This window comes from Somniosus microcephalus, chromosome 5 (genome assembly GCF_052327205.1).
Source record: "Somniosus microcephalus isolate GS21.2 chromosome 5, FLI_Smic_1.0, whole genome shotgun sequence".
NCBI classification, from domain to species: domain Eukaryota; kingdom Metazoa; phylum Chordata; class Chondrichthyes; order Squaliformes; family Somniosidae; genus Somniosus; species Somniosus microcephalus.
The window spans coordinates 6,213,457-6,237,095 of NC_140991.1; the positions used below are offsets into that span (position 1 = coordinate 6,213,457).

The window sequence follows — 23,639 nt, forward strand, 5'->3', positions numbered from 1 at the left end:
GACTATGTAGTTTAGGGATGTACACACTGGAGTTTAGAAGATTGAGAGGGGACCTCATAGAAGTGTATAAAATTCTGACAGGTCTAGACAGACTGGATGCAGAAGGAATGTTTCCCTTGGCGGGTGAGAACAGAACTAGAGGACATAATTTAAGGATAAGGGCTAAACCATTTAGGACAGAGATGAGGGGGAATTTCTTCACTCAGAGAGTGGTGAACCTGTGGAACTCATTGCCACAGAGGGCAGTGTATGCCAGCTCATTAAATATATTTAAGAGGGAATTAGATATATTTCTACGGGCAAAAGGGGTTAAGGGTTACGGAGAGAAGGCGGGGACGGGATACTGAATTAAAGGATCAGCCATGATCTCATTAAATGGCGGAGCAGGCACGAAGGGCCGAATGGCCTACTCCTGCTCCTATCTTCTATGTATCTATGTATCTATGTATAGCTGATTACCTGACCATGGTAAAGGATAACAAACTGAGAAGAACCTTGACAATGTACAGACTTAGCGAACATAGCCTAGCGATCGAAAAAGGCAGACACAGGCAGACCAGGCTGCCAAGAGAAGACAGGATATGCTCTCACTGCAGTCAGGGAGTAGTTGAGACAGAGATGCACTTCCTCACAGCCTGTGGAAAATATCAGGGCATCAGAGAGAATTTCTATCAAAAATTCTCACAAATATGCCCTGAATTCAGAAATCTGACTGACAACCAAAAACTCCCATTCCTACTGGGGGAGGAGAGAAGCTGTGTAACACTGGCGGCACACTATGTTACAGCTTGCCATGAACAGAGGGACAACCAGTAAACTAAGACAAGAGTATATATAAACAAGGCGAAAATATATTTATAAACTCAGGGATATACCTGTTTATACACTGTATGAATGGAACCGCGTTTATGTGTTCAACCATAAATGTATTTTGATGCTTTGGAAACATAAGATGTACCTTATCATGCCAATAAAGCGATTTGTATTGTATTGTATTGTATTGTATTGTGTGTTAGGGTGTGTGTGTTAGGGTGTGTGTGTTAGGGTGTGTGTGTTAGGGTGTGTGTGTTTTAGGGTGTGTGTGTGTTAGGGTGTGTGTGTTAGGGTGTGTGTGTGTTAGGGTGTGTGTGTTAGGGTGTGTGTGTGTTAGGGTGTGTGTGTGTTAGGGTGTGTGTGTTAGGGTGTGTGTGTGTTAGGGTGTGTGTGTGTTAGGGTGTGTGTGTTAGGGTGTGTGTGTGTTAGGGTGTGTGTGTGTTAGGGTGTGTGTGTTAGGGTGTGTGTGTGTTAGGGTGTGTGTTAGGGTGTGTGTGTGTTAGGGTGTGTGTTTTAGGGTGTGTGTGTTAGGGTGTGTGTGTTAGGGTGTGTGTGTTAGGGTGTGTGTGTTAGGGTGTGTGTGTGTGTTAGGGTGTGTGTGTTAGGGTGTGTGTGTTAGGGTGTGTGTGTTAGAGTGTGTGTGTTAGGGTGTGTGTGTTAGGGTGTGTGTGTTAGGGTGTGTGTGTGTTAGGGTGTGTGTGTGTTAGGGTGTGTGTGTTAGGGTGTGTGTGTGTTAGGGTGTGTGTGTGTTAGGGTGTGTGTGTGTTAGGGTGTGTGTGTGTTAGGGTGTGTGTGTGTTAGGGTGTGTGTTTGTTAGGGTGTGTGTGTTAGGGTGTGTGTGTGTTAGGGTGTGTGTGTGTTAGGGTGTGTGTGTGTTAGGGTGTGTGTGTTAGGGTGTGTGTGTGTTAGGGTGTGTGTGTATTAGGGTGTGTGTGTTAGGGTGTGTGTGTGTGGGCAGTGTGTGTGTGGGCAGTGTGTGTAGTTTCCTCCCTGACTGATGCCCTTATTCTGCTCTCTACCTGTCAGGGAGCCTATGGACGAACCCCGCTTTACAGAGCAGCTTTTGGGGGGCACCTGGCAGCGCTTGAAAAGCTGCTAGAGTACGGAGCGGACCCTCGCGTCTATGCACAGGATGGCATCACACCTGTGGAGGTAACTGCGCAAAATCACGCTGATCGTTAGCAAGCCGGAAACCTGGGGGCTCGGGCTCGGGAGGGCAGGTGGGACTCGACTCTAACCAGGACCGAGCCTCACATCCAGCCCAGCTCGATGGGACACAAGTCTGCTGTGATAAATTGGAGGAAGCAGGCGATGTGAAAGTGGAGTCGGGACTCCGTATCCTTGAAAGGGAGCGGGAAGTGGAATGTATCAGGCAACACAAACACAGCACTCGGACAGAGGGAGTCTCAGAGCACCTGGACAGAGAGTCCCAGAGCACCCGGACAGAGAGCGACCCAGAGCACCCGGACAGAGAGACCCAGAGCACCCGGACAGAGGGGAGTCCCAGAGCACCCGGACAGAGAGAGACCCAGAGCACCCGGACAGAGAGAGTCCCAGAGCACCCGGACAGAGAGAGTCCCAGAGCACCCGGACAGAGAGAGTCCCAGAGCACCCGGACAGAGGGAGACCCAGAGCACCCGGACAGAGTGAGAACCAGAGCACCCGGACAGAGTGAGACCCAGAGCACCCGGACAGAAGGAGACCCAGAGCACCCGGACAGAGGGAGAGCCAGAGCACCTGGACAGAGGGAGAGCCAGAGCACCCGGACAGAGGGAGAGCCAGAGCACCCGGACAGAGAGAGTCCCAGAGCACCCGGACAGAGAGAGTCCCAGAGCACCCGCACAGAGAGAGTCCCAGTGCACCCGGACAGAGAGAGTCCCAGAGCACCCGGACAGAGAGAGTCCCAGAGCAGCCGGACAGAGAGACTCCCAGAGCACCCGGACAGAGGGAGAGCCAGAGCACCTGGACAGAGAGCGACCCAGAGCACCCAGACAGAGGGAGAGCCAGAGCACCCGGACAGAGGGAGTCCCAGAGCACCCGGACAGAGAGAGTCCCAGAGCACCCGGACAGAGAGAGTCCCAGAGCACCCGGACAGAGAGAGTCCCAGAGCACCCGGACAGAGAGAGAACCACAGCACCCGGACAGACGGAGACCCAGAGCACCCGGACAGAGGGAGTCCCAGAGCACCCGGACAGAGGGAGAGCCAGAGCACCCGGACAGAGGGAGACCCAGAGCACCCGGACAGAGGGAGAGCCAGAGCACCCGGACAGAGGGAGAGCCAGAGCACCCGGACAGAGGGAGAGCCAGAGCACCCGGACAGAGAGAGACCCAGAGCACCTGGACAGAGAGACCCAGAGCACCCGGACAGAGGGAATCCCCGAGCACCCGGACAGAGGGAGAGCCAGAGCACCCAGACAGAGAGAGACCCAGAGCACATGGACAGAGAGAACAGAGCACCCGGACAGAGGGAATCCCAGAGCACCCGGACAGAGGGAGACCCAGAGCACCCAGACAGAGGGAGACCCAGAGCACCCAGACAGAGGGAATCCCAGAGCACCCGGACATAGGAAATCGCAGATCACCCGGACAGAGAGACCCAGAGCACCCGGACAGAGGGAGTCCCAGAGCAGCCGGACAGAGAGAGTCCCAGAGCACCCGGACAGAGAGACCCAGAGCACCCGGACAGAGAGAGCCAGAGCACCCGGACAGAGGGAGAGCCAGAGCACCCGGACAGAGAGACCCAGAGAACCCGGACAGAGAGTGTCCCGGAGCACCCGGACAGAGGGAGACCCAGAGCACCCAGACAGAGAGAGTCCCAGAGCACTCGGACAGAGAGAGTCCCAGAGCACCCGGACAGAGGGAGAGCCAGAGCACCCGGACAGAGAGAGTCCCAGAGCACCCGGACAGAGGGAGACCCAGAGCACCCGGACAGAGGGAGACCCAGAGCACCTGGACAGAGGGAGAGCCAGAGCACCCGGACAGAGAGAGTCCCAGAGCACCCGGACCGAGAGAGCCCCAGCGCACCCGGACAGAAGGAGTCCCAGAGCACCCGGACAGAGAGAGTCCCAGAGCACCTGGACAGAGGGAGTCCCAGAGCACCCGGACAGAGGGGGACCCAGAGCACCCGGCCAGAGGGAGTCCCAGAGCATCTGGACAGAGAGAGTCCCAGAGCACCTAGACAGAGGGAGTCCCAGAGCACCCGGACAGAGAGAGACCCAGAGCACCCGGACAGAGAGACCCAGAGCACCCGGACAGAGGGAGACCCAGAGCACCCGGACAGAGGGAGTCCCAGAGCACCCGGACAGAGAGAGTCCCAGAGCACCCGGACAGAGAGAGACCCAGAGCACCCGGACAGAGAGAGACCCAGAGCAGCTGGACAGAGAGAGTCCCAGAGCACCTGGACAGAGGGAGTCCCAGAGCACCCGGACAGAGGGAGACCCAGAGCACCCAGACAGAGGGAGTCCCAGAGCATCTGGACAGAGAGAGTCCCAGAGCACCTGGACAGAGGGAGTCCCAGAGCACCCGGACAGAGAGAGACCCAGAGCACCCGGACAGAGAGACCCAGAGCACCCGGACAGAGGGAGACCCAGAGCACCCGGACAGAGGGAGAGCCAGCGCACCCGGACAGAGAGAATCCCAGAGCACCCGGACAGAGGGAGAGCCAGAGCACCCAGACAGAGGGAATCCCAGAGCACCCGGACAGAGAGACCCAGAGCACCCGGACAGAGGGAGTCCCAGAGCACCCGGACATAGGGAGTCCCAGAGCACCTGGACAGAGGGAGACCCAGAGCACTCGGACAGAGAGAGACCCAGAGCACCCGGACAGAGAGAGGCCCAGAGCACCCAGACAGAGGGACCCAGAGCACCCGGACAGAGGGAGTCACAGAGCACCCGGACAGAGGGAGAGCCAGAGCACCCGGACAGAGAGAGTCCCAGACACCCGGACAGAGGGAGACCCAGAGCACCCGGACAGAGGGAATCCCAGAGCACCCGGACATAGGAAATCCCAGAGCACCCGGACAGAGAGACCCAGAGCACCCGGACAGAGGGAGACCCAGAGCACCAGGACAGAGGGAGTCCCAGAGCACACGGACAGAGGGAGAGCCAGAGCACCCGGAGAGAGGGGAGTCCCAGAGCACCCAGACAGAGAGAGACCCAGAGCACCTGGACAGAGAGAATCCCAGAGCACCCGGACAGAGGGAGAGCCAGAGCACCCAGACAGAGGGAGTCCCAGAGCACCCAGACAGAGAGAGTCCCAGAGCACCCGGACAGAAGGAGAGCCAGCGCACCCGGACAGAGAGAGTCCCAGAGCACCCGGCCAGAGGGAGACCCAGAGCACCCGGACAGAGGGAGAGCCAGAGCACCCAGACAGAGGGAAAGCCAGAGCACCCAGACAGAGGGAGAGCCAGAGCACCCGGGACAGGGGGAATCCCAGAGCACCCGGACAGAGAGAGACCCAGAGCACCCGGACAGAGGGAGTTCCAGAGCACCCGGACAGAGGGAGTCCCAGAGCACCCGGGCAGAGAGAGTCCCAGAGCACCCGGACAGAGAGAAACCCAGAGCACCCGGACAGAGGGAGACCCAGAGCACCCGGACAGAGAGAGTCCCAGAGCACCCGGACAGAGAGGGTCCCAGAGCACCCGGACAGAGAGAACCAGAGTACCCGGACAGAGGGAGCTCCAGAGCAGCCGGACAGAGGGAGACCCAGAGCACCCGGACAGAGAGAAACCCAGAGCACCCGGACAGAGGGAGAGCCAGAGCACCCAGACAGAGGGAGAGCCAGAGCACCCGGACAGAGGGAGACCCAGAGCACCCGGACAGAGGGAGAGCCAGAGCACCCGGACAGAGGGAGACCCAGAGCACCCGGACAGAGGGAGAGACAGAGCACCCGGACAGAGAGAGACCCAGAGCACCCAGACAGAGGGAATCCCAGAGCACCCGGGCAGAGAGAGTCCCAGAGCACCCAGACAGTTGGAGTCCCAGAGCACCCGGACAGAGCGAGACCCAGAGCACCCGGACAGAGAGAGACCCAGAGCACCCGGACAGAGAGAGACCCAGAGCAGCCGGACAGAGAGAGACCCAGAGCACCCGGACAGAGGGAATCCCAGAGCACCCGGACAGAGAGAGTCCCAGAGGACCCGGACAGATGGAGTCCCAGAGCACCCGGACAGAGGGAGACCCAGAGCACCCGGACAGAGGGAGTCCCAGAGCACCCGGACAGAGGGAGTCCCAGAGCACCCGGACAGAGGGAGAGAAAGAGCACCTGGACAGAGAGAGTCCCAGAGCACCCGGACAGAGAGAGACCCAGAGCACCCGGACAGAGAGAGTCCCAGAGCACCCGGACAGAGGGAGTCCCAGAGCACCCGGACAGAGGGAGTCCCAGAGCACCCGGACAGAGAGAGTCCCAGAGCACCCGGACAGAGAGAGAACCAGAGCACCCGGACAGAGAGAGTCCCAGAGCACCCGGACAGAGGGAGTCCCAGAGCACCCAGACAGAGAGAGACCCAGAGCATCCGGACAGAGGGAGTCCCAGGGCACCCGGACAGAGGGAGTCCCAGAGCACCCGGACAGAGAGAGTCCCAGAGCACCCGGACAGAGGGAGTCCCAGAGCACCCGGACAGAGAGAGTCCCAGAGCACCCGGACAGAGAGAGTCCCAGAGCACCCGGACAGAGAGAGTCCCAGAGCACCCGGACAGAGAGAGTCCCAGAGCACCCGGACGGAGGGAGTCCTAGAGCACCCGGACAGAGAGAGTCCCAGAGCACCCGGACAGAGAGAGTCCCAGAGCACCTGGACAGAGAGAGTCCCAGAGCACCCGGACAGAGAGAGTCCCAGAGCACCCGGACAGAGAGAGTCCCAGAGCACCCGGACAGAGAGAGTCCCAAAGCACCCGGACAGAGGGAGTCCCAGAGCACCCGGACAGAGAGAGCCAGAGCACCTGGACAGAGGGTGAGCCAGAGCACCCGGACAGAAGGAGAGCCAGAGCACCCGGACAGAGAGAGTCCCAGAGCACCCGGACAGAGAGAGTCCCAGAGCACCCGGACAGAGAGAGTCCCACAGCACCCGGACAGAGAGAGCCAGAGCACCCGGACAGAGAGAGTCCCAGAGCACCCGGACAGAGAGAGTCCCAGAGCACCCGGACAGAGAGAGACCTAGAGCACCCGGACAGAGAGAGTCCCAGAGCACCCGGACAGAGAGAGTCCCAGAGCACCCGGACAGAGAGAACCAGAGCACCCGGACAGAGGGAGTCCCAGAGCAGCCGGACAGAGGGAGACCCAGAGCACCCGGACAGAGAGAAACCCAGAGCACCCGGACAGAGGGACAGCCAGAGCACCCAGACAGAGGGAGACCCAGAGCACCCGGACAGAGAGAGACCCAGAGCACCCAGACAGAGGGAATCCCAGAGCACCCGGGCAGAGAGAGTCCCAGAGCACCCAGACAGATGGAGTCCCAGAGCACCCGGACAGAGAGAGACCCAGAGCACCCGGACAGAGAGAGACCCAGAGCACCCGGACAGAGGGAATCCCAGAGCACCCGGACAGAGAGAGTCCAGAGGACCTGGACAGAGGGAGTCCCAGAGCACCCGGACAGAGGGAGACCCAGAGCACCCGGACAGAGGGAGTCCCAGAGCACCCGGACAGAGGGAGTCCCAGAGCACCCGGACAGAGGGAGAGAAAGAGCACCTGGACAGAGAGAGTCCGAGAGCACCCGGACAGAGAGAGACCCAGAGCACCCGGACAGAGAGAGTCCCAGAGCACCCGGACAGAGGGAGTCCCAGAGCACCCGGACAGAGGGAGTCCCAGAGCACCCGGACAGAGAGAGTCCCAGAGCACCCGGACAGAGAGAGAACCAGAGCACCCGGACAGAGAGAGTCCCAGAGCACCCGGACAGAGGGAGTCCCAGAGCACCCAGACAGAGAGAGACCCAGAGCATCCGGTCAGAGGGAGTCCCAGAGCACCCGGACAGAGGGAGTCCCAGAGCACCCGGACAGAGAGAGTCCCAGAGCACCCGGACAGAGAGAGTCCCAGAGCACCCGGACAGAGAGAGTCCCAGAGCACCCGGACGGAGGGAGTCCCAGAGCACCCGGACAGAGAGAGTCCCAGAGCACCCGGACAGAGGGAGTCCCAGAGCACCCGGACAGAGAGAGTCCCAGAGCACCCGGACAGAGAGAGTCCCAGAGCACCCGGACAGAGAGAGTCCCAGAGCACCCGGACAGAGAGAGTCCCAAAGCACCCGGACAGAGGGAGTCCCAGAGCACCCGGACAGAGAGAGCCAGAGCACCTGGACAGAGGGTGAGCCAGAGCACCCGGACAGAAGGAGAGCCAGAGCACCCGGACAGAGAGAGTCCCAGAGCACCCGGACAGAGAGAGTCCCAGAGCACCCGGAGAGAGAGAGTCCCACAGCACCCGGACAGAGAGAGCCAGAGCACCCGGACAGAGGGAGAGCCAGAGCACCCGGACAGAGAGAGTCCCAGAGCACCCGGACAGAGAGAGTCCCACAGCACCCGGACAGAGAGAGCCAGAGCACCCGGACAGAGAGAGTCCCAGAGCCCCCGGACAGAGAGAGTCCCAGAGCACCCGGACAGAGAGAGTCCCAGAGCACCCGGACAGAGAGAGACCCAGAGCACCCGGACAGAGAGAGACCCAGAGCAGCTGGACAGAGAGAGTCCCAGAGCACCTGGACAGAGGGAGTCCCAGAGCACCCGGACAGAGGGAGACCCAGAGCACCCAGACAGAGGGAGTCCCAGAGCATCTGGACAGAGAGAGTCCCAGAGCACCTGGACAGAGGGAGTCCCAGAGCACCCGGACAGAGAGAGACCCAGAGCACCCGGACAGAGAGACCCAGAGCACCCGGACAGAGGGAGACCCAGAGCACCTGGACAGAGGGAGAGCCAGCGCACCCGGACAGAGAGAATCCCAGAGCACCCGGACAGAGGGAGAGCCAGAGCACCCAGACAGAGGGAATCCCAGAGCACCCGGACAGAGAGACCCAGAGCACCCGGACAGAGGGAGTCCCAGAGCACCCGGACATAGGGAGTCCCAGAGCACCTGGACAGAGGGAGACCCAGAGCACTCGGACAGAGAGAGACCCAGAGCACCCGGACAGAGAGAGGCCCAGAGCACCCAGACAGAGGGACCCAGAGCACCCGGACAGAGGGAGTCACAGAGCACCCGGACAGAGGGAGAGCCAGAGCACCCGGACAGAGAGAGTCCCAGACACCCGGACAGAGGGAGACCCAGAGCACCCGGACAGAGGGAATCCCAGAGCACCCGGACATAGGAAATCCCAGAGCACCCGGACAGAGAGACCCAGAGCACCCGGACAGAGGGAGACCCAGAGCACCAGGACAGAGGGAGTCCCAGAGCACACGGACAGAGGGAGAGCCAGAGCACCCGGAGAGAGGGGAGTCCCAGAGCACCCAGACAGAGAGAGACCCAGAGCACCTGGACAGAGAGAATCCCAGAGCACCCGGACAGAGGGAGAGCCAGAGCACCCAGACAGAGGGAGTCCCAGAGCACCCAGACAGAGAGAGTCCCAGAGCACCCGGACAGAAGGAGAGCCAGCGCACCCGGACAGAGAGAGTCCCAGAGCACCCGGCCAGAGGGAGACCCAGAGCACCCGGACAGAGGGAGAGCCAGAGCACCCAGACAGAGGGAAAGCCAGAGCACCCAGACAGAGGGAGAGCCAGAGCACCCGGGACAGGGGGAATCCCAGAGCACCCGGACAGAGAGAGACCCAGAGCACCCGGACAGAGGGAGTTCCAGAGCACCCGGACAGAGGGAGTCCCAGAGCACCCGGGCAGAGAGAGTCCCAGAGCACCCGGACAGAGAGAAACCCAGAGCACCCGGACAGAGGGAGACCCAGAGCACCCGGACAGAGAGAGTCCCAGAGCACCCGGACAGAGAGGGTCCCAGAGCACCCGGACAGAGAGAACCAGAGTACCCGGACAGAGGGAGCTCCAGAGCAGCCGGACAGAGGGAGACCCAGAGCACCCGGACAGAGAGAAACCCAGAGCACCCGGACAGAGGGAGAGCCAGAGCACCCAGACAGAGGGAGAGCCAGAGCACCCGGACAGAGGGAGACCCAGAGCACCCGGACAGAGGGAGAGCCAGAGCACCCGGACAGAGGGAGACCCAGAGCACCCGGACAGAGGGAGAGACAGAGCACCCGGACAGAGAGAGACCCAGAGCACCCAGACAGAGGGAATCCCAGAGCACCCGGGCAGAGAGAGTCCCAGAGCACCCAGACAGATGGAGTCCCAGAGCACCCGGACAGAGCGAGACCCAGAGCACCCGGACAGAGAGAGACCCAGAGCACCCGGACAGAGAGAGACCCAGAGCAGCCGGACAGAGAGAGACCCAGAGCACCCGGACAGAGGGAATCCCAGAGCACCCGGACAGAGAGAGTCCCAGAGGACCCGGACAGATGGAGTCCCAGAGCACCCGGACAGAGGGAGACCCAGAGCACCCGGACAGAGGGAGTCCCAGAGCACCCGGACAGAGGGAGTCCCAGAGCACCCGGACAGAGGGAGAGAAAGAGCACCTGGACAGAGAGAGTCCCAGAGCACCCGGACAGAGAGAGACCCAGAGCACCCGGACAGAGAGAGTCCCAGAGCACCCGGACAGAGGGAGTCCCAGAGCACCCGGACAGAGGGAGTCCCAGAGCACCCGGACAGAGAGAGTCCCAGAGCACCCGGACAGAGAGAGAACCAGAGCACCCGGACAGAGAGAGTCCCAGAGCACCCGGACAGAGGGAGTCCCAGAGCACCCAGACAGAGAGAGACCCAGAGCATCCGGACAGAGGGAGTCCCAGGGCACCCGGACAGAGGGAGTCCCAGAGCACCCGGACAGAGAGAGTCCCAGAGCACCCGGACAGAGGGAGTCCCAGAGCACCCGGACAGAGAGAGTCCCAGAGCACCCGGACAGAGAGAGTCCCAGAGCACCCGGACAGAGAGAGTCCCAGAGCACCCGGACAGAGAGAGTCCCAGAGCACCCGGACGGAGGGAGTCCTAGAGCACCCGGACAGAGAGAGTCCCAGAGCACCCGGACAGAGAGAGTCCCAGAGCACCTGGACAGAGAGAGTCCCAGAGCACCCGGACAGAGAGAGTCCCAGAGCACCCGGACAGAGAGAGTCCCAGAGCACCCGGACAGAGAGAGTCCCAAAGCACCCGGACAGAGGGAGTCCCAGAGCACCCGGACAGAGAGAGCCAGAGCACCTGGACAGAGGGTGAGCCAGAGCACCCGGACAGAAGGAGAGCCAGAGCACCCGGACAGAGAGAGTCCCAGAGCACCCGGACAGAGAGAGTCCCAGAGCACCCGGACAGAGAGAGTCCCACAGCACCCGGACAGAGAGAGCCAGAGCACCCGGACAGAGAGAGTCCCAGAGCACCCGGACAGAGAGAGTCCCAGAGCACCCGGACAGAGAGAGACCTAGAGCACCCGGACAGAGAGAGTCCCAGAGCACCCGGACAGAGAGAGTCCCAGAGCACCCGGACAGAGAGAACCAGAGCACCCGGACAGAGGGAGTCCCAGAGCAGCCGGACAGAGGGAGACCCAGAGCACCCGGACAGAGAGAAACCCAGAGCACCCGGACAGAGGGACAGCCAGAGCACCCAGACAGAGGGAGACCCAGAGCACCCGGACAGAGAGAGACCCAGAGCACCCAGACAGAGGGAATCCCAGAGCACCCGGGCAGAGAGAGTCCCAGAGCACCCAGACAGATGGAGTCCCAGAGCACCCGGACAGAGAGAGACCCAGAGCACCCGGACAGAGAGAGACCCAGAGCACCCGGACAGAGGGAATCCCAGAGCACCCGGACAGAGAGAGTCCAGAGGACCTGGACAGAGGGAGTCCCAGAGCACCCGGACAGAGGGAGACCCAGAGCACCCGGACAGAGGGAGTCCCAGAGCACCCGGACAGAGGGAGTCCCAGAGCACCCGGACAGAGGGAGAGAAAGAGCACCTGGACAGAGAGAGTCCGAGAGCACCCGGACAGAGAGAGACCCAGAGCACCCGGACAGAGAGAGTCCCAGAGCACCCGGACAGAGGGAGTCCCAGAGCACCCGGACAGAGGGAGTCCCAGAGCACCCGGACAGAGAGAGTCCCAGAGCACCCGGACAGAGAGAGAACCAGAGCACCCGGACAGAGAGAGTCCCAGAGCACCCGGACAGAGGGAGTCCCAGAGCACCCAGACAGAGAGAGACCCAGAGCATCCGGTCAGAGGGAGTCCCAGAGCACCCGGACAGAGGGAGTCCCAGAGCACCCGGACAGAGAGAGTCCCAGAGCACCCGGACAGAGAGAGTCCCAGAGCACCCGGACAGAGAGAGTCCCAGAGCACCCGGACGGAGGGAGTCCCAGAGCACCCGGACAGAGAGAGTCCCAGAGCACCCGGACAGAGGGAGTCCCAGAGCACCCGGACAGAGAGAGTCCCAGAGCACCCGGACAGAGAGAGTCCCAGAGCACCCGGACAGAGAGAGTCCCAGAGCACCCGGACAGAGAGAGTCCCAAAGCACCCGGACAGAGGGAGTCCCAGAGCACCCGGACAGAGAGAGCCAGAGCACCTGGACAGAGGGTGAGCCAGAGCACCCGGACAGAAGGAGAGCCAGAGCACCCGGACAGAGAGAGTCCCAGAGCACCCGGACAGAGAGAGTCCCAGAGCACCCGGAGAGAGAGAGTCCCACAGCACCCGGACAGAGAGAGCCAGAGCACCCGGACAGAGGGAGAGCCAGAGCACCCGGACAGAGAGAGTCCCAGAGCACCCGGACAGAGAGAGTCCCACAGCACCCGGACAGAGAGAGCCAGAGCACCCGGACAGAGAGAGTCCCAGAGCCCCCGGACAGAGAGAGTCCCAGAGCACCCGGACAGAGAGAGTCCCAGAGCACCTGGACAGAGAGAGCCAGAGCACCCGGACAGAGGGAGAGCCAGAGCACCCGGACAGAAGGAGAGCCAGAGCACCTGGACAGAGGGAGTCCCAGAGCACCCGGACAGAGAGAGTCCCAGAGCACCCGGACAGAGAGAACCAGAGCACCCGGACAGAGGGAGAGCCAGAGCACCCGGACAGAGAGAGTCCCAGAGCACCCGGACAGAGAGAGTCCCACAGCACCCGGACAGAGGGAGAGCCAGAGCACCCAGACAGAGGGAGACCCAGAGCACCCGGACAGAGAGAGTCCCAGAGCACCCGAACAGAGGGAGACCCAGAGCACCCGGACAGAGAGAGACCCAGAGCACCCGAACAGAGAGAGTCCCAGAGCACCCGAACAGAGAGAGTCCCAGAGCACCCAGACAGAGAGAGTCCCAGCGCTCCCAGACAGAGAGAGTCCCAGAGCACCCAGACAGAGAGAGTCCCAGCGCTCCCGGACAGAGGGAGACCCAGAGCTCCTGGGCAGAGAGAGTCCCAGAGCACCCGGACATGGAACAAAGAATCATTCTTCGGGCTGGGATTGTGAGTTTGATTGGCAGCTCCAGCCGGCACCATTGATGGGGACGGTTACTGATTGACTGTGGCCCTCTTGTGTTGCCTTACGGTGTTTCACCAGCCAGTCATCAGTCAGCCTGAGAGTCTGACGGTAATGTGTCTTTAAACGGTTCTGCTGTCTCGGAAGTGAACTCAGTCAGATTAAAGCTGCAGTAAGTAGACTTTTGTTAAAAGCCTGTGTTCAGACCTTCAGGGTCATGTGTGGGGTGGGTTTGGGCAGCTTACCCCAGACCTTAATGGACAGGAGGCCACAGCACAAAACTGCCCTGGTTTTAATTCAGCACCAAGGGGCAAACCTTCCAGGGCCCCCGCTGTGAGAGGACAGCAGCGGAGTGGAGCCGGATTCCCCACAGTCTGCAGCTGCAGGCACTGATCCCATTCCAAAGGGCGAGCCTGTGGCGCTCCGTGTCCCACTGACATAGTGCAGGCGGTCTGGGGGTCGCAGAGAGGACCGGCTCCATCTCCAGCCCTCTCGCAGATCCATGACCTTCTCCCACAGGAGGATCCGCGAGCCATGGGAGCCTCAGCCTCTATTGGGCTTCAGGTGGGGAGAATTCCCAAGAAAGCCCAGGAGTTTCCCCCAGACACACCCACTGGATGCCGGGGGCTCCGCAACGTCCCATCACCGCTCTCTGCGCAGTTACACCGCAGGTGTGTCCGGGGCAATGGTGGAAATTTGGGCCCGAATTGTCAGACCCTGAGAGGCCATGGGCTGGGCTGGTGAGCCCTGTCATGTTGGTGCTTCAGGAGGTGGGAACAGATTGTCGGGGTGGAGAAGAAGAAGTTTTAAGCTGCGTCGCTCCTGTGCTGATGTTTGATGGGACGGTGTAGATCGGATTTGGGTCATCGTGGGCTGCAGAGGTTTGTACCAAAATGTTTTGGGGCCATAACAACAACTTGCATTTATATAGCGCCTTTAATGCAGTAAAATGTCCCAAGGTGCTTCACTGGAGCGATTATCAAACAAATTTTGACACCGAGCCACATAAGGAGAAATTAGGGCAGGTGACCAAAAGCTTGGTCAAAGAGGTCAGTTTTAAGGAGCGTCTTAAAGGAAGAGAGAGGTAGAGAGGATTAGGGAGGGAATTCCAGAGCTTAGGGCCACAGCAGCTGTTTCCATTAATTCCCCAGTATCTCCAGGTGTTGTTACTCACCAATCCTCGGGTTCTGATTTAGGATTTACCCATCAATGAGGCAACAGTACGAAGACCAGCTGTTTCCAAACCTCTGGGACCACAACATTCCAACAGGCCGAGTCCACCAGTAATAAGATGGAATAGAAGTGGGTGTACTGGGCTTCTGGGGTGGGGAGGGTGAATTACCAGAGATCGGAGGCTGGAGCTGACCCAGAGCTACAGTTTGGAGGGAGCTTTATCCTGCTTCTAACCCAATGCTGTGTCAGGCCTGGGACTGATCAATAGTGCTGCTAAAATGGAACCGGCTCCACAGTCAGTGTGGCTCAGTGGGCAGCACACTCACCTCTGAGTCAGAAGGTTGTGGGTTCAAGTCCCACTCCAGGGACTTGAGCACAAAAATCTAGGCCGACACTCCCAGTGCAGTACTGAGGGAGTGCTGCACTGTCGGAGGGGCAGTACTGAGGGAGTGCTGCACTGTCGGAGGGGCAGTACTGAGGGAGTGCTGCACTGTCAGAGGGGCAGTACTGAGGGAGTGCTGCACTGTCGGAGGGGCAGTACTGAGGGAGCGCTGCACTGTCGGAGGGGCAGTACTGAGGGAGTGCTGCACTGTCGGAGGGGCAGTACTGAGGGAGCGCTGCACTGTCGGAGGGTCAGTACTGAGGGAGTGCTGCACTGTCGGAGGGTCAGTACTGAGGGAGCGCTGCACTGTCGGAGGGGCAGTACTGAGGGAGTGCTGCACTGTCGGAGGTTCAGTACTGAGGGAGCGCTGCACTGTCGGAGGTTCAGTACTGAGGGAGCGCTGCACTGTCGGAGGGTCAGTACTGAGGGAGCGCTGCACTGTCGGAGGGTCAGTACTGAGGGAGCGCTGCACTGTCGGAGGGGCAGTACTGAGGGAGTGCTGCACTGTCGAGCGGGCAGTACTGAGGGAGCCCTACGCTGTCGGAGGGGCAGTACTGAGGGAGTGCTGCACTGTCGGAGGGGCAGTACTGAGGGAATGCGGCACTGTCGAGCGGGCAGTACTGAGGGAGCCCTACGCTGTCGGAGGTGCCATCTTTCGGATGAGACGTTAAACCAAGGCCCCATCTGTTCTCTCAGGTGGTCATAAAATATTCCATGGCACTATTTGAAGAAGAGCAGGGGAGTTATCCGCGGTGTCCTGGCCAATATTTATCCCTCATCCAGCATCTCTAAAGCAGATAATCTGGTCATTATCACATTGCTGTTTGTGGGAGCTTGCTGTGTGCAAATTGTCTGCCACATTTCCTACATATCATTTTGGGATGTCCGGTGGTCGTGAAAGGCGCTATATAAATGCAAGCCTATTTTTATCTGTCCTCTCTGTCGAAAGGCCGGGCTCGGCACGGTGGTGGGACCTCGATTCATCTTTCACATCTGCCTTATCTCTCGTGCTTCTGGGCAGATAGCATCGTCAGACGCCATCGTGAAGATCCTTCAGGAGTGGGACATCGGCACAACCGTGGCCCTGGGGGAAAAGATGGAAGCGGAGAGACGGCGCCAATCAGAGGCCGAGGAAAAACAGAACCTGGACGAAACCAACAGGTCAGAGTGTCCCAGCAGGTCAGAGTGTCCCAGCAGGTCAGAGTGTCCCAGCAGGTCAGAGTGTCCCAGCAGGTCAGAGTGTCCAAGAGGTCAGAGTGTCCCAGCAGGTCAGAGTGTCCCAGCAGGTCAGAGTGTCCCAGCAGGTCAGAGTGTCCAAGAGGTCAGAGTGTCCCAGCAGGTCAGAGTGCCCCAGCAGGTCAGAGTGTCCAAGAGGTCAGAGTGTCCCAGCAGGTCAGAGTGCCCCAGCAGGTCAGAGTGCCCCAGCCGGTCAGAGTGTCCCAGCAGGTCAGAGTGTCCCAGCAGGTCAGAGTGTCCCAGCAGGTGAGAATGTCCCAGCCGGTCAGAGTGTCCCAGCAGGTCAGAGTGTCCCAGCAGGTCAGAGTGTCCCAGCAGGTCAGAGTGTCCCAACAGGTCAGAGTGCCCCAGCAGGTCAGAGTGTCCCAGCAGGTGAGAGTGTCCCAGCAGGTGAGAGTGTCCCAGCAGGTGAGAGTGTCCCAGCAGGTGAGAGTGTCCCAGCAGGTGAGAGTGTCCCAGCAGGTCAGAGTGTCCCAGCAGGTGAGAATGTCCCAGCCGGTCAGAGTGTCCCAGCCGGTCAGAGTGTCCCAGCAGGTCAGAGTGTCCCAGCAGGTCAGAGTGTCCCAGCAGGTCAGAGTGTCCCAGCAGGTCAGAGTGTCCCAACAGGTCAGAGTGTCCCAGCAGGTGACAGAGTGGTGGGCGGTGGAATGGGCACACGGTGGGAAACTGCTGCCCCCGGTGCTGTCGCTGGTAAATACGCTGCCCACAGCAGAGTTCAAATATTCTGACCAGGGCAGCTCCCAGCTCCATCCCTGAGCCTCTGCTGATTTCAATAGGTGGAAGGTGGGGTAGTGTGGAGCTATAGGGGGACATACGAACATACAAATTAGGAGCAGGAGTCGGCCACTCGGCCCCTCGAGCCTGCTCCGCCATTCAATCAGATCTTGGCTGATCTGATTACTCCACATTCCCGCCTACCCCCGATAACCTTTCACCCCTTTGCTTACCAAGATTCTTTCTACCTTTGCCGTAAAAATATTCATAGACTCTGCTTCCACCGCCCTCTGAGGAAGAGAGTTCCAGAGACTCACGACCCTCTGGAGAAAAAATTCTCCTCATCCCTGTTTTAAATGGGCAACCCCTTATTTTTAAACAGTGACCCCTAGTTCTAGATTCTCCCACAAGAGGAAACATCCTCTCCACATCCCCCCTGTCCAGACCCCTCAGGATCTTATATGTTTCGATCGAGTCACCTCTTACTCTTCTAAACTCCAGCGGATACAAGCCTAGCCTGTCCAACCTTTCCTCATAAGACAACCCGCCCATTCCAGGTATTAGTCTAGTAAACCTTCTCTGAACTGCTTCCAACGCATTTACATCCTTCCTTAAATAAGGAGACCAATACTGTACACAGTGCTCCAGATGTGATCTCACCAATGGCCTGTATAACTGAAGCATAACCTCCCTACTTTTGTATTCAATTCCCCTCGCAATAAACAATAACATTCTATTAGCTTTCCTAATTACTTTCTGTACCTGTATACTAACCTTTTGCGATTCATGCACTAGGACACCCAGATCCCTCTGCATCTCAGAGCTCTGCAATCTCTCACCATTTAGATACGATGCTTTTTTATTCTTCCTGCCAAAATGGACAATTTCACATTTTGCCACGTTATATTCCATTTGCCATATCTTTGCCCACTCACTTAACCTATCTATATCCCTTTGTAGACTCCTAGGGGGAGAAATTGAGTATAGCCCTGTTTGGGGCACCAGCCTCGCCAGGGCGCTTAAAGTAGCGCCCCGGAAACATTCGCGCCTCCGCACCAGAAATTGAGTTGTTGCGGCGCAAAGGGAAGCGCGGCGCTACTGGAGGCGCCCCGCATCCCTCTTGGGGCGCTGCGAGTGAATATCGTGGCGCTACGTGCCGCAGCGCCACATGCTGCGGCACGTCGCGCTGCGGTATTGCAGGCCTTCCTCCCCTTATTAAAGGGGAGGGGCCTTGTGCAGCGCGATCTGGGGCCCAGCTGGGCCCCCGAGGATCAGGAGTGCAGGCAAAAGAGGCCGGCACCGAAGAGAAGTGCCGGGCTCTTGGAGCGCAGCCGGCACTCCGCGGGGGGGGGGGCGGGGGTTCAGGAGGCCGGGGACGGGAGCGCAGGCAGGTGCTGGCAGGCGGCCAACAACAAAAATGGCCGCCCCGCACCTCGCCTTTAATTTGCGCCTCCCCGGCCGCAGGTAGGCCCCCCTGAACGCGTCGGACATAGCGTCCGGTGGTAAATCAGGGGGCGCTGCCAAATATCGCGGCCGGGGCCTGAGCGGGGCGCTGCGCACACCGATGACGTCATTGGCAGCGGCGCAGCGCTAACGGTTAGCGCCACCACTAACGTCCCGCGGAATTTAGCGGGAGGCATGGGCAGTGCCACGCCCGGGCGCCAGTTGGCTTGCGACCCACTTAGCGCCCTCTTAAGGCGCTAACAGGTGGCGCAACCTACTGAATTTCTCCCCCCTTATGTCCTCTTCACAATTTACTTTCCTACCTATCTTTGTGTCATCAGCAAATTTAGCAACCATGCCTTCGGTCCCTTCATCCAAGTCATTTATATAAATTGTAAAAAGTTGAGGCCCCAGCACTGATCCCTGTGGCACACCACTCGTTACATCTTGCTAATCAGAAAATGACCCATTTATGCCTACTCTCTGTTTCCTGTTAGCTAGCCAATCTTCTATCCATGCCAATATGTTACCCCCTACAACATGAGCTTTTATTTTCTGCAATAACCTTTGATGTGGCACCTTATCAAATGCCTTCTGGAAATCTAAGTACAGTACATCCACCAGTTCCCCTTTATCCACAGCACATGTTACTTCCTCAAAGAACTCCAATAAATTGGTTAAACATGATTTCCCTTTCACAAAACCATGTTGACTCTGCCCGATTACTGTGAACTTTTCTAAGTGCCCTGCTATAACGTCTTTAATAATAGCTTCTAACATCTTCCCTATAACAGATGTTAAGCTACCTGGCCTGTAGTTTCCTGCTTTCTGTCTCCCTCTTTTTTTGAAAAAAGGAGTTACATTCACTATTTTCCAATCTAATGGAACCTTCCCTGAACCGAGGGAATTTTGGAAAATTAAAACCAACGCATCAACTATCTCACTAGCCACTTCTTTTAAGACCCTAGGATGAAGTCCATCAGGGGCTACCTGGCCTCAGTACCCCTAAATAAGGCAGGGGAAAATTCAGCGAGGGCTTGAACTCCTAATCAGTATCGAGTGACTCCTGCTGGAGTGTGTGTAAGATTATGTGTGTTTATACATAGGTGTGTGTGTGATTGTCGGTATGTGTGTGTACATACATATATATATAGTGTGTGTGCGCATGTATATATATTACATATTACCTTGGATTACACTGGATATATGGCACAGAAACACACCAGAAACCAGTCCATGCCGGTGTTTATGCTCCACTCGAGCCTCCTCCTGTCTTTCCTCATCTAAATCCATCAGTATAACCCTCTATTCCCTTCTCTCTCATATGCTTGTCCAGCCTCACCTTAAATGCATCTGTACTATTCGCTTCAACCACTCCCTGTGGCAGCGAGTTCCACATTCTCACCACTCTCTGGGTGAAGAAGTTTCTCCTGAATTCCCTCATGGATTTCTTGGTGACTATCTTATATTGATGGCCTCTAGTTATGCTCTTCCCCACAAGTGGAAACATTCGCTCTGTATCCACTCTATCAAAACCTTTCATAATTTTAAAGACCTCTATTGGGTCACCCCTCGGCCTTCTTTTTTCAAGAGAAAAGAGACCCAGCCTGTTCATCCTTTCCTGATAGGTATATCCTCGCATTTCTGGTAACATCCTTGTAAATCTTCTCTGCACCCTCTCCAGTGCCTCTATGTCCTTTTTATAATATGGCGGCCAGAACTGTACACAGTACTCTAAGTGTGGTCTAACCAAGGTTCGATACAGGTTTAACATAACTTCCCTACTTTTCAATTCTATCCCTCTAGAAATAAACCCTAGTGTTTGGTTTGCTTTTTTATGGCCTTGTTAACCTGTGTCGATACTTTTAGTGATTTGTGTATTTGTACTCCGAGATCCCTTTGTTCCTCTACCCCACCCAGACTCGCTCCCTCCCAGTGATAAGTGACCTCCCTATTCTTCCTACCAAAATGTAACACCTCACATTTATCTGTGATGAAATTATTTGCTAATTATTTACCCATTCTGCAAGTTTATTAATGTCCTCCTGTAATTTGTTGCAGTCCTGCTCAGTATAGACTATCCCCCCCAATTTGGTGTCACCCGCAAATTTAGAAATTGTGTTTTTGATTCCAAAGTCTAAATCGTTAATATAAATTGTGAACAGCAGTGGTCGCAGCACTGATCCTTGTGGAACACCACTACCCACCTTCTGCCACTGTGAATAGCTACCCTTTATTCCCACTCTCTGCTTTCTGTCCTGAAGCCAGCCAGCAATCCATTCTGCTACTTGTCCCCTGACTCCGCGTTCTCGGACCTTGTTCATCAGTCTATTATGGGGTACCTTATCGAAGGCCTTTTGAAAATCTAGGTAAATTACATCTACTGCATTACCCTTGTCTACTCTCTCTGTTACCTCTTCAAAAAATTCAATAAGGTTGGTCAAGCAAGACTTTCCCTTTTGAAATCCATGCTGACTATTCATTATTATATTTTTGGTTTCTAGATGTTCTTCTATTTTCTCCTTTAGTCGGGATTCCATTATATTTCCTACCACCGATGTTAAGCTGATTGGTCTATAATTCCCTGGACATGTTCTATCTCCCTTCTTAAATATCGGTATTACGTTATCTATCCGCCAGTCCTCTGGCACTACACCTTTTACTAACAAATTATTAAATATGTGTAGTAATGCCTCTGCTATTTCATCCCCAGATTGTTTTAAAATGCGTGGATGCAATCCATCCGGACCAGGGGTTTTATCCTCTTTGAGTTTGATTAATTTATTTAATATATCACCTCTTTTTATTTTAAATGCACTTATCTCATTACTAATCACTAATCTCATCATCCGATGTCATGTCTACCTGTTCTATCTCCCTGGTAAATACTGAAGCAAAATAATGATTCAATATTTCTGCCATCTCTCTATCGTTACCTGTGGTATTATCCTGTCTATCCCTTAATGGCCCTATCCCCATCCCAACCTTCCTTTTTTATTGATGTACCTGTAAAATATTTTACTATTTTGTTTTATGTTCCTTGATAATTTAATTTCATAGTTCCTCTTTGCCTTCCTAATTGTTTTTTTTTTACTTCTCTCCTGATCTCTTCATATTCTCCCTTATCATGCACTCCCCTGCTGTCTATGTATTTGATGTATGCCTCTTTCCTTACCCTCAATTGTTCCCTTATGGCTTTATTCATCCATGCAGTCTCATTAGTGTTTAGTTTGTTCTTCCCTTTTAGCAGAATATATTGTTCCTGCACTCTGTTGAACACCGTTTCAAATGATTCCTATTGCTGCTCTATATCGTTGTTGCCCAATATTGGTGGCCGTTTTATTTTCCCAAGTTTTATTCGCAGCCTCTGAAATTCAGCTCTTCTCCAATCTATTACCCTGATTTTCATCATACTTATCTCCTTCGCAATTATCATCTTAAAGCATATTATAATATGGTCACTATTGCCTAGATGTTCCCCATAAGAAATAGTGTATATAGTTGTGGTGTATATATAGGTGAGTGTATATATAGGTATATTATGTGTATATATAGGTGTGTGTATACATATAGGTGTGTTTGTGTATATATAGGTGTGTGTCTATAGGTGTGTGTGTTTATATAGGTGTGTGTGTATATAGGGGTGTGTGTGTATAGGTGTGTGTGTGTGTGTGTGTATAGGTGTGTGTGTTTATATAGGTGTGTGTATAGGTGTGTTTGTGTATATATAGGTGTGTGTGTATAGGTGTGTGTGTTTATATAGGTGTGTGTGTGTATAGGTGTGTGTGTGTGTGTGTATAGGTGTGTGTGTTTATATAGGTGTGTGTGTGTATAGGTGTGTGTGTGTGTGTGTGTGTATAGGTGTGTGTGTTTATGTAGGGGTGTGTGTATATATAGGTGTGTGTATATAGGGGTGTGTGTGTATATAGGGGTGTGTGTTTATGTAGGGGTGTGTGTATATATAGGTGTGTGTATATAGGGGTGTGTGTTTATGTAGGGGTGTGTGTTTATATAGGTGTGTGTGTTTATATAGGTGTGTGTATATAGGGGTGTGTGTTTATGTAGGTGTGTGTGTTTATGTAGGGGTGTGTGTTTATATAGGTGTGTGTATATAGGTGTGTGTGTTTATATAGGTGTGTGTATATAGGGGTGTGTGTTTATGTAGGGGTGTGTGTATATATAGGGGTGTGTGTTTATATAGGTGTGTGTGTATATATAGGTGTGTGTATATAGGGGCGTGTGTTTATGTAGGGGTGTGTGTATATATAGGGGCGTGTATATAGGGGTGTGTGTATATAGGGGTGTGTGTATATAGGGGTGTGTGTATATAGGGGTGTATATATAGGGGTGTGTATATAGGGGTGTGTATATAGGGGTGTGTGTATATAGGGGTGTATATATAGGGGTGTGTATATAGGGGTGTGTGTATATAGGGGGGTGTGTATATAGGGGTGTGTATATAGGGGTGTGTATATAGGGGTGTGTGTATATAGGGGTGTGTGTATATAGGGGTGTGTATATAGGGGTGTGTATATAGGGGTGTGTGTATATAGGGGTGTGTGTATATAGGGGTGTGTGTATATAGGGGTGTGTATATAGGGGTGTGTATATAGGGGTGTGTGTTTATGTAGGGGTGTGTGTATATATAGGGGCGTGTGTTTATATAGGTGTGTGTGTATATATAGGTGTGTGTATATAGGGGCGTGTGTTTATGTAGGGGTGTGTGTATATATAGGGGCGTGTATATAGGGGTGTGTGTTTATGTAGGGGTGTGTGTATATGTAGGGGTGTGTATATAGGGGTGTGTGTATATAGGGGCGTGTGTTTATGTAGGGGTGTGTGTATATGTAGGGGTGTGTATATAGGGGCGTGTGTTTATGTAGGGGTGTGTGTATATGTAGGGGTGTGTATATAGGGGTGTGTGTATATATAGGTGTGTGTGTATATATAGGTGTGTGTATATAGGGGCGTGTGTATATGTAGTGGTGTGTGTATATAGGGGTGTGTATATAGGGGCGTGTGTATATGTAGGGGTGTGTGTATATGTAGGGGTGTGTGTATATAGGGGTGTGTGTATATAGGGGTGTGTGTATATAGGGGTGTGTGTATATAGGGGTGTGTATATAGGGGTGTGTGTATATAGGGGTGTGTGTATATATAGGGGCGTGTGTATATGTAGGGGTGTGTGTATATGTAGGGGTGTGTGTATATAGGGGTGTGTGTATATAGGGGTGTGTGTATATAGGGGTGTATATATAGGGGTGTGTATATAGGGGTGTGTGTATATAGGGGTGTGTGTATATATAGGGGCGTGTATATAGGGGTGTGTATATAGGGGTGTGTGTATATAGGGGTGTATATATAGGGGTGTGTATATAGGGGTGTGTGTATATAGGGGCGTGTGTATATAGGGGTGTGTATATAGGG

The 23,639-nt window shown here is 55.7% G+C and overlaps 1 protein-coding gene across 1 annotated transcript in view; it reads left to right on the forward strand.

Annotated features, from left to right (window-relative positions):
• The window catches only part of LOC147116841 (IQ motif and ankyrin repeat domain-containing protein 1-like), a 198,029-nt gene that overhangs the window by 106,226 nt on the left and 68,164 nt on the right, over positions 1 to 23,639 (forward strand). The window contains exons 4-5 of the mRNA XM_085987175.1: positions 1,840 to 1,965; positions 15,841 to 15,980. Coding sequence (XP_085843301.1) covers positions 1,840 to 1,965; positions 15,841 to 15,980 — 266 coding nt within the window. The remainder of the gene's footprint in view (positions 1 to 1,839; positions 1,966 to 15,840; positions 15,981 to 23,639) is intronic.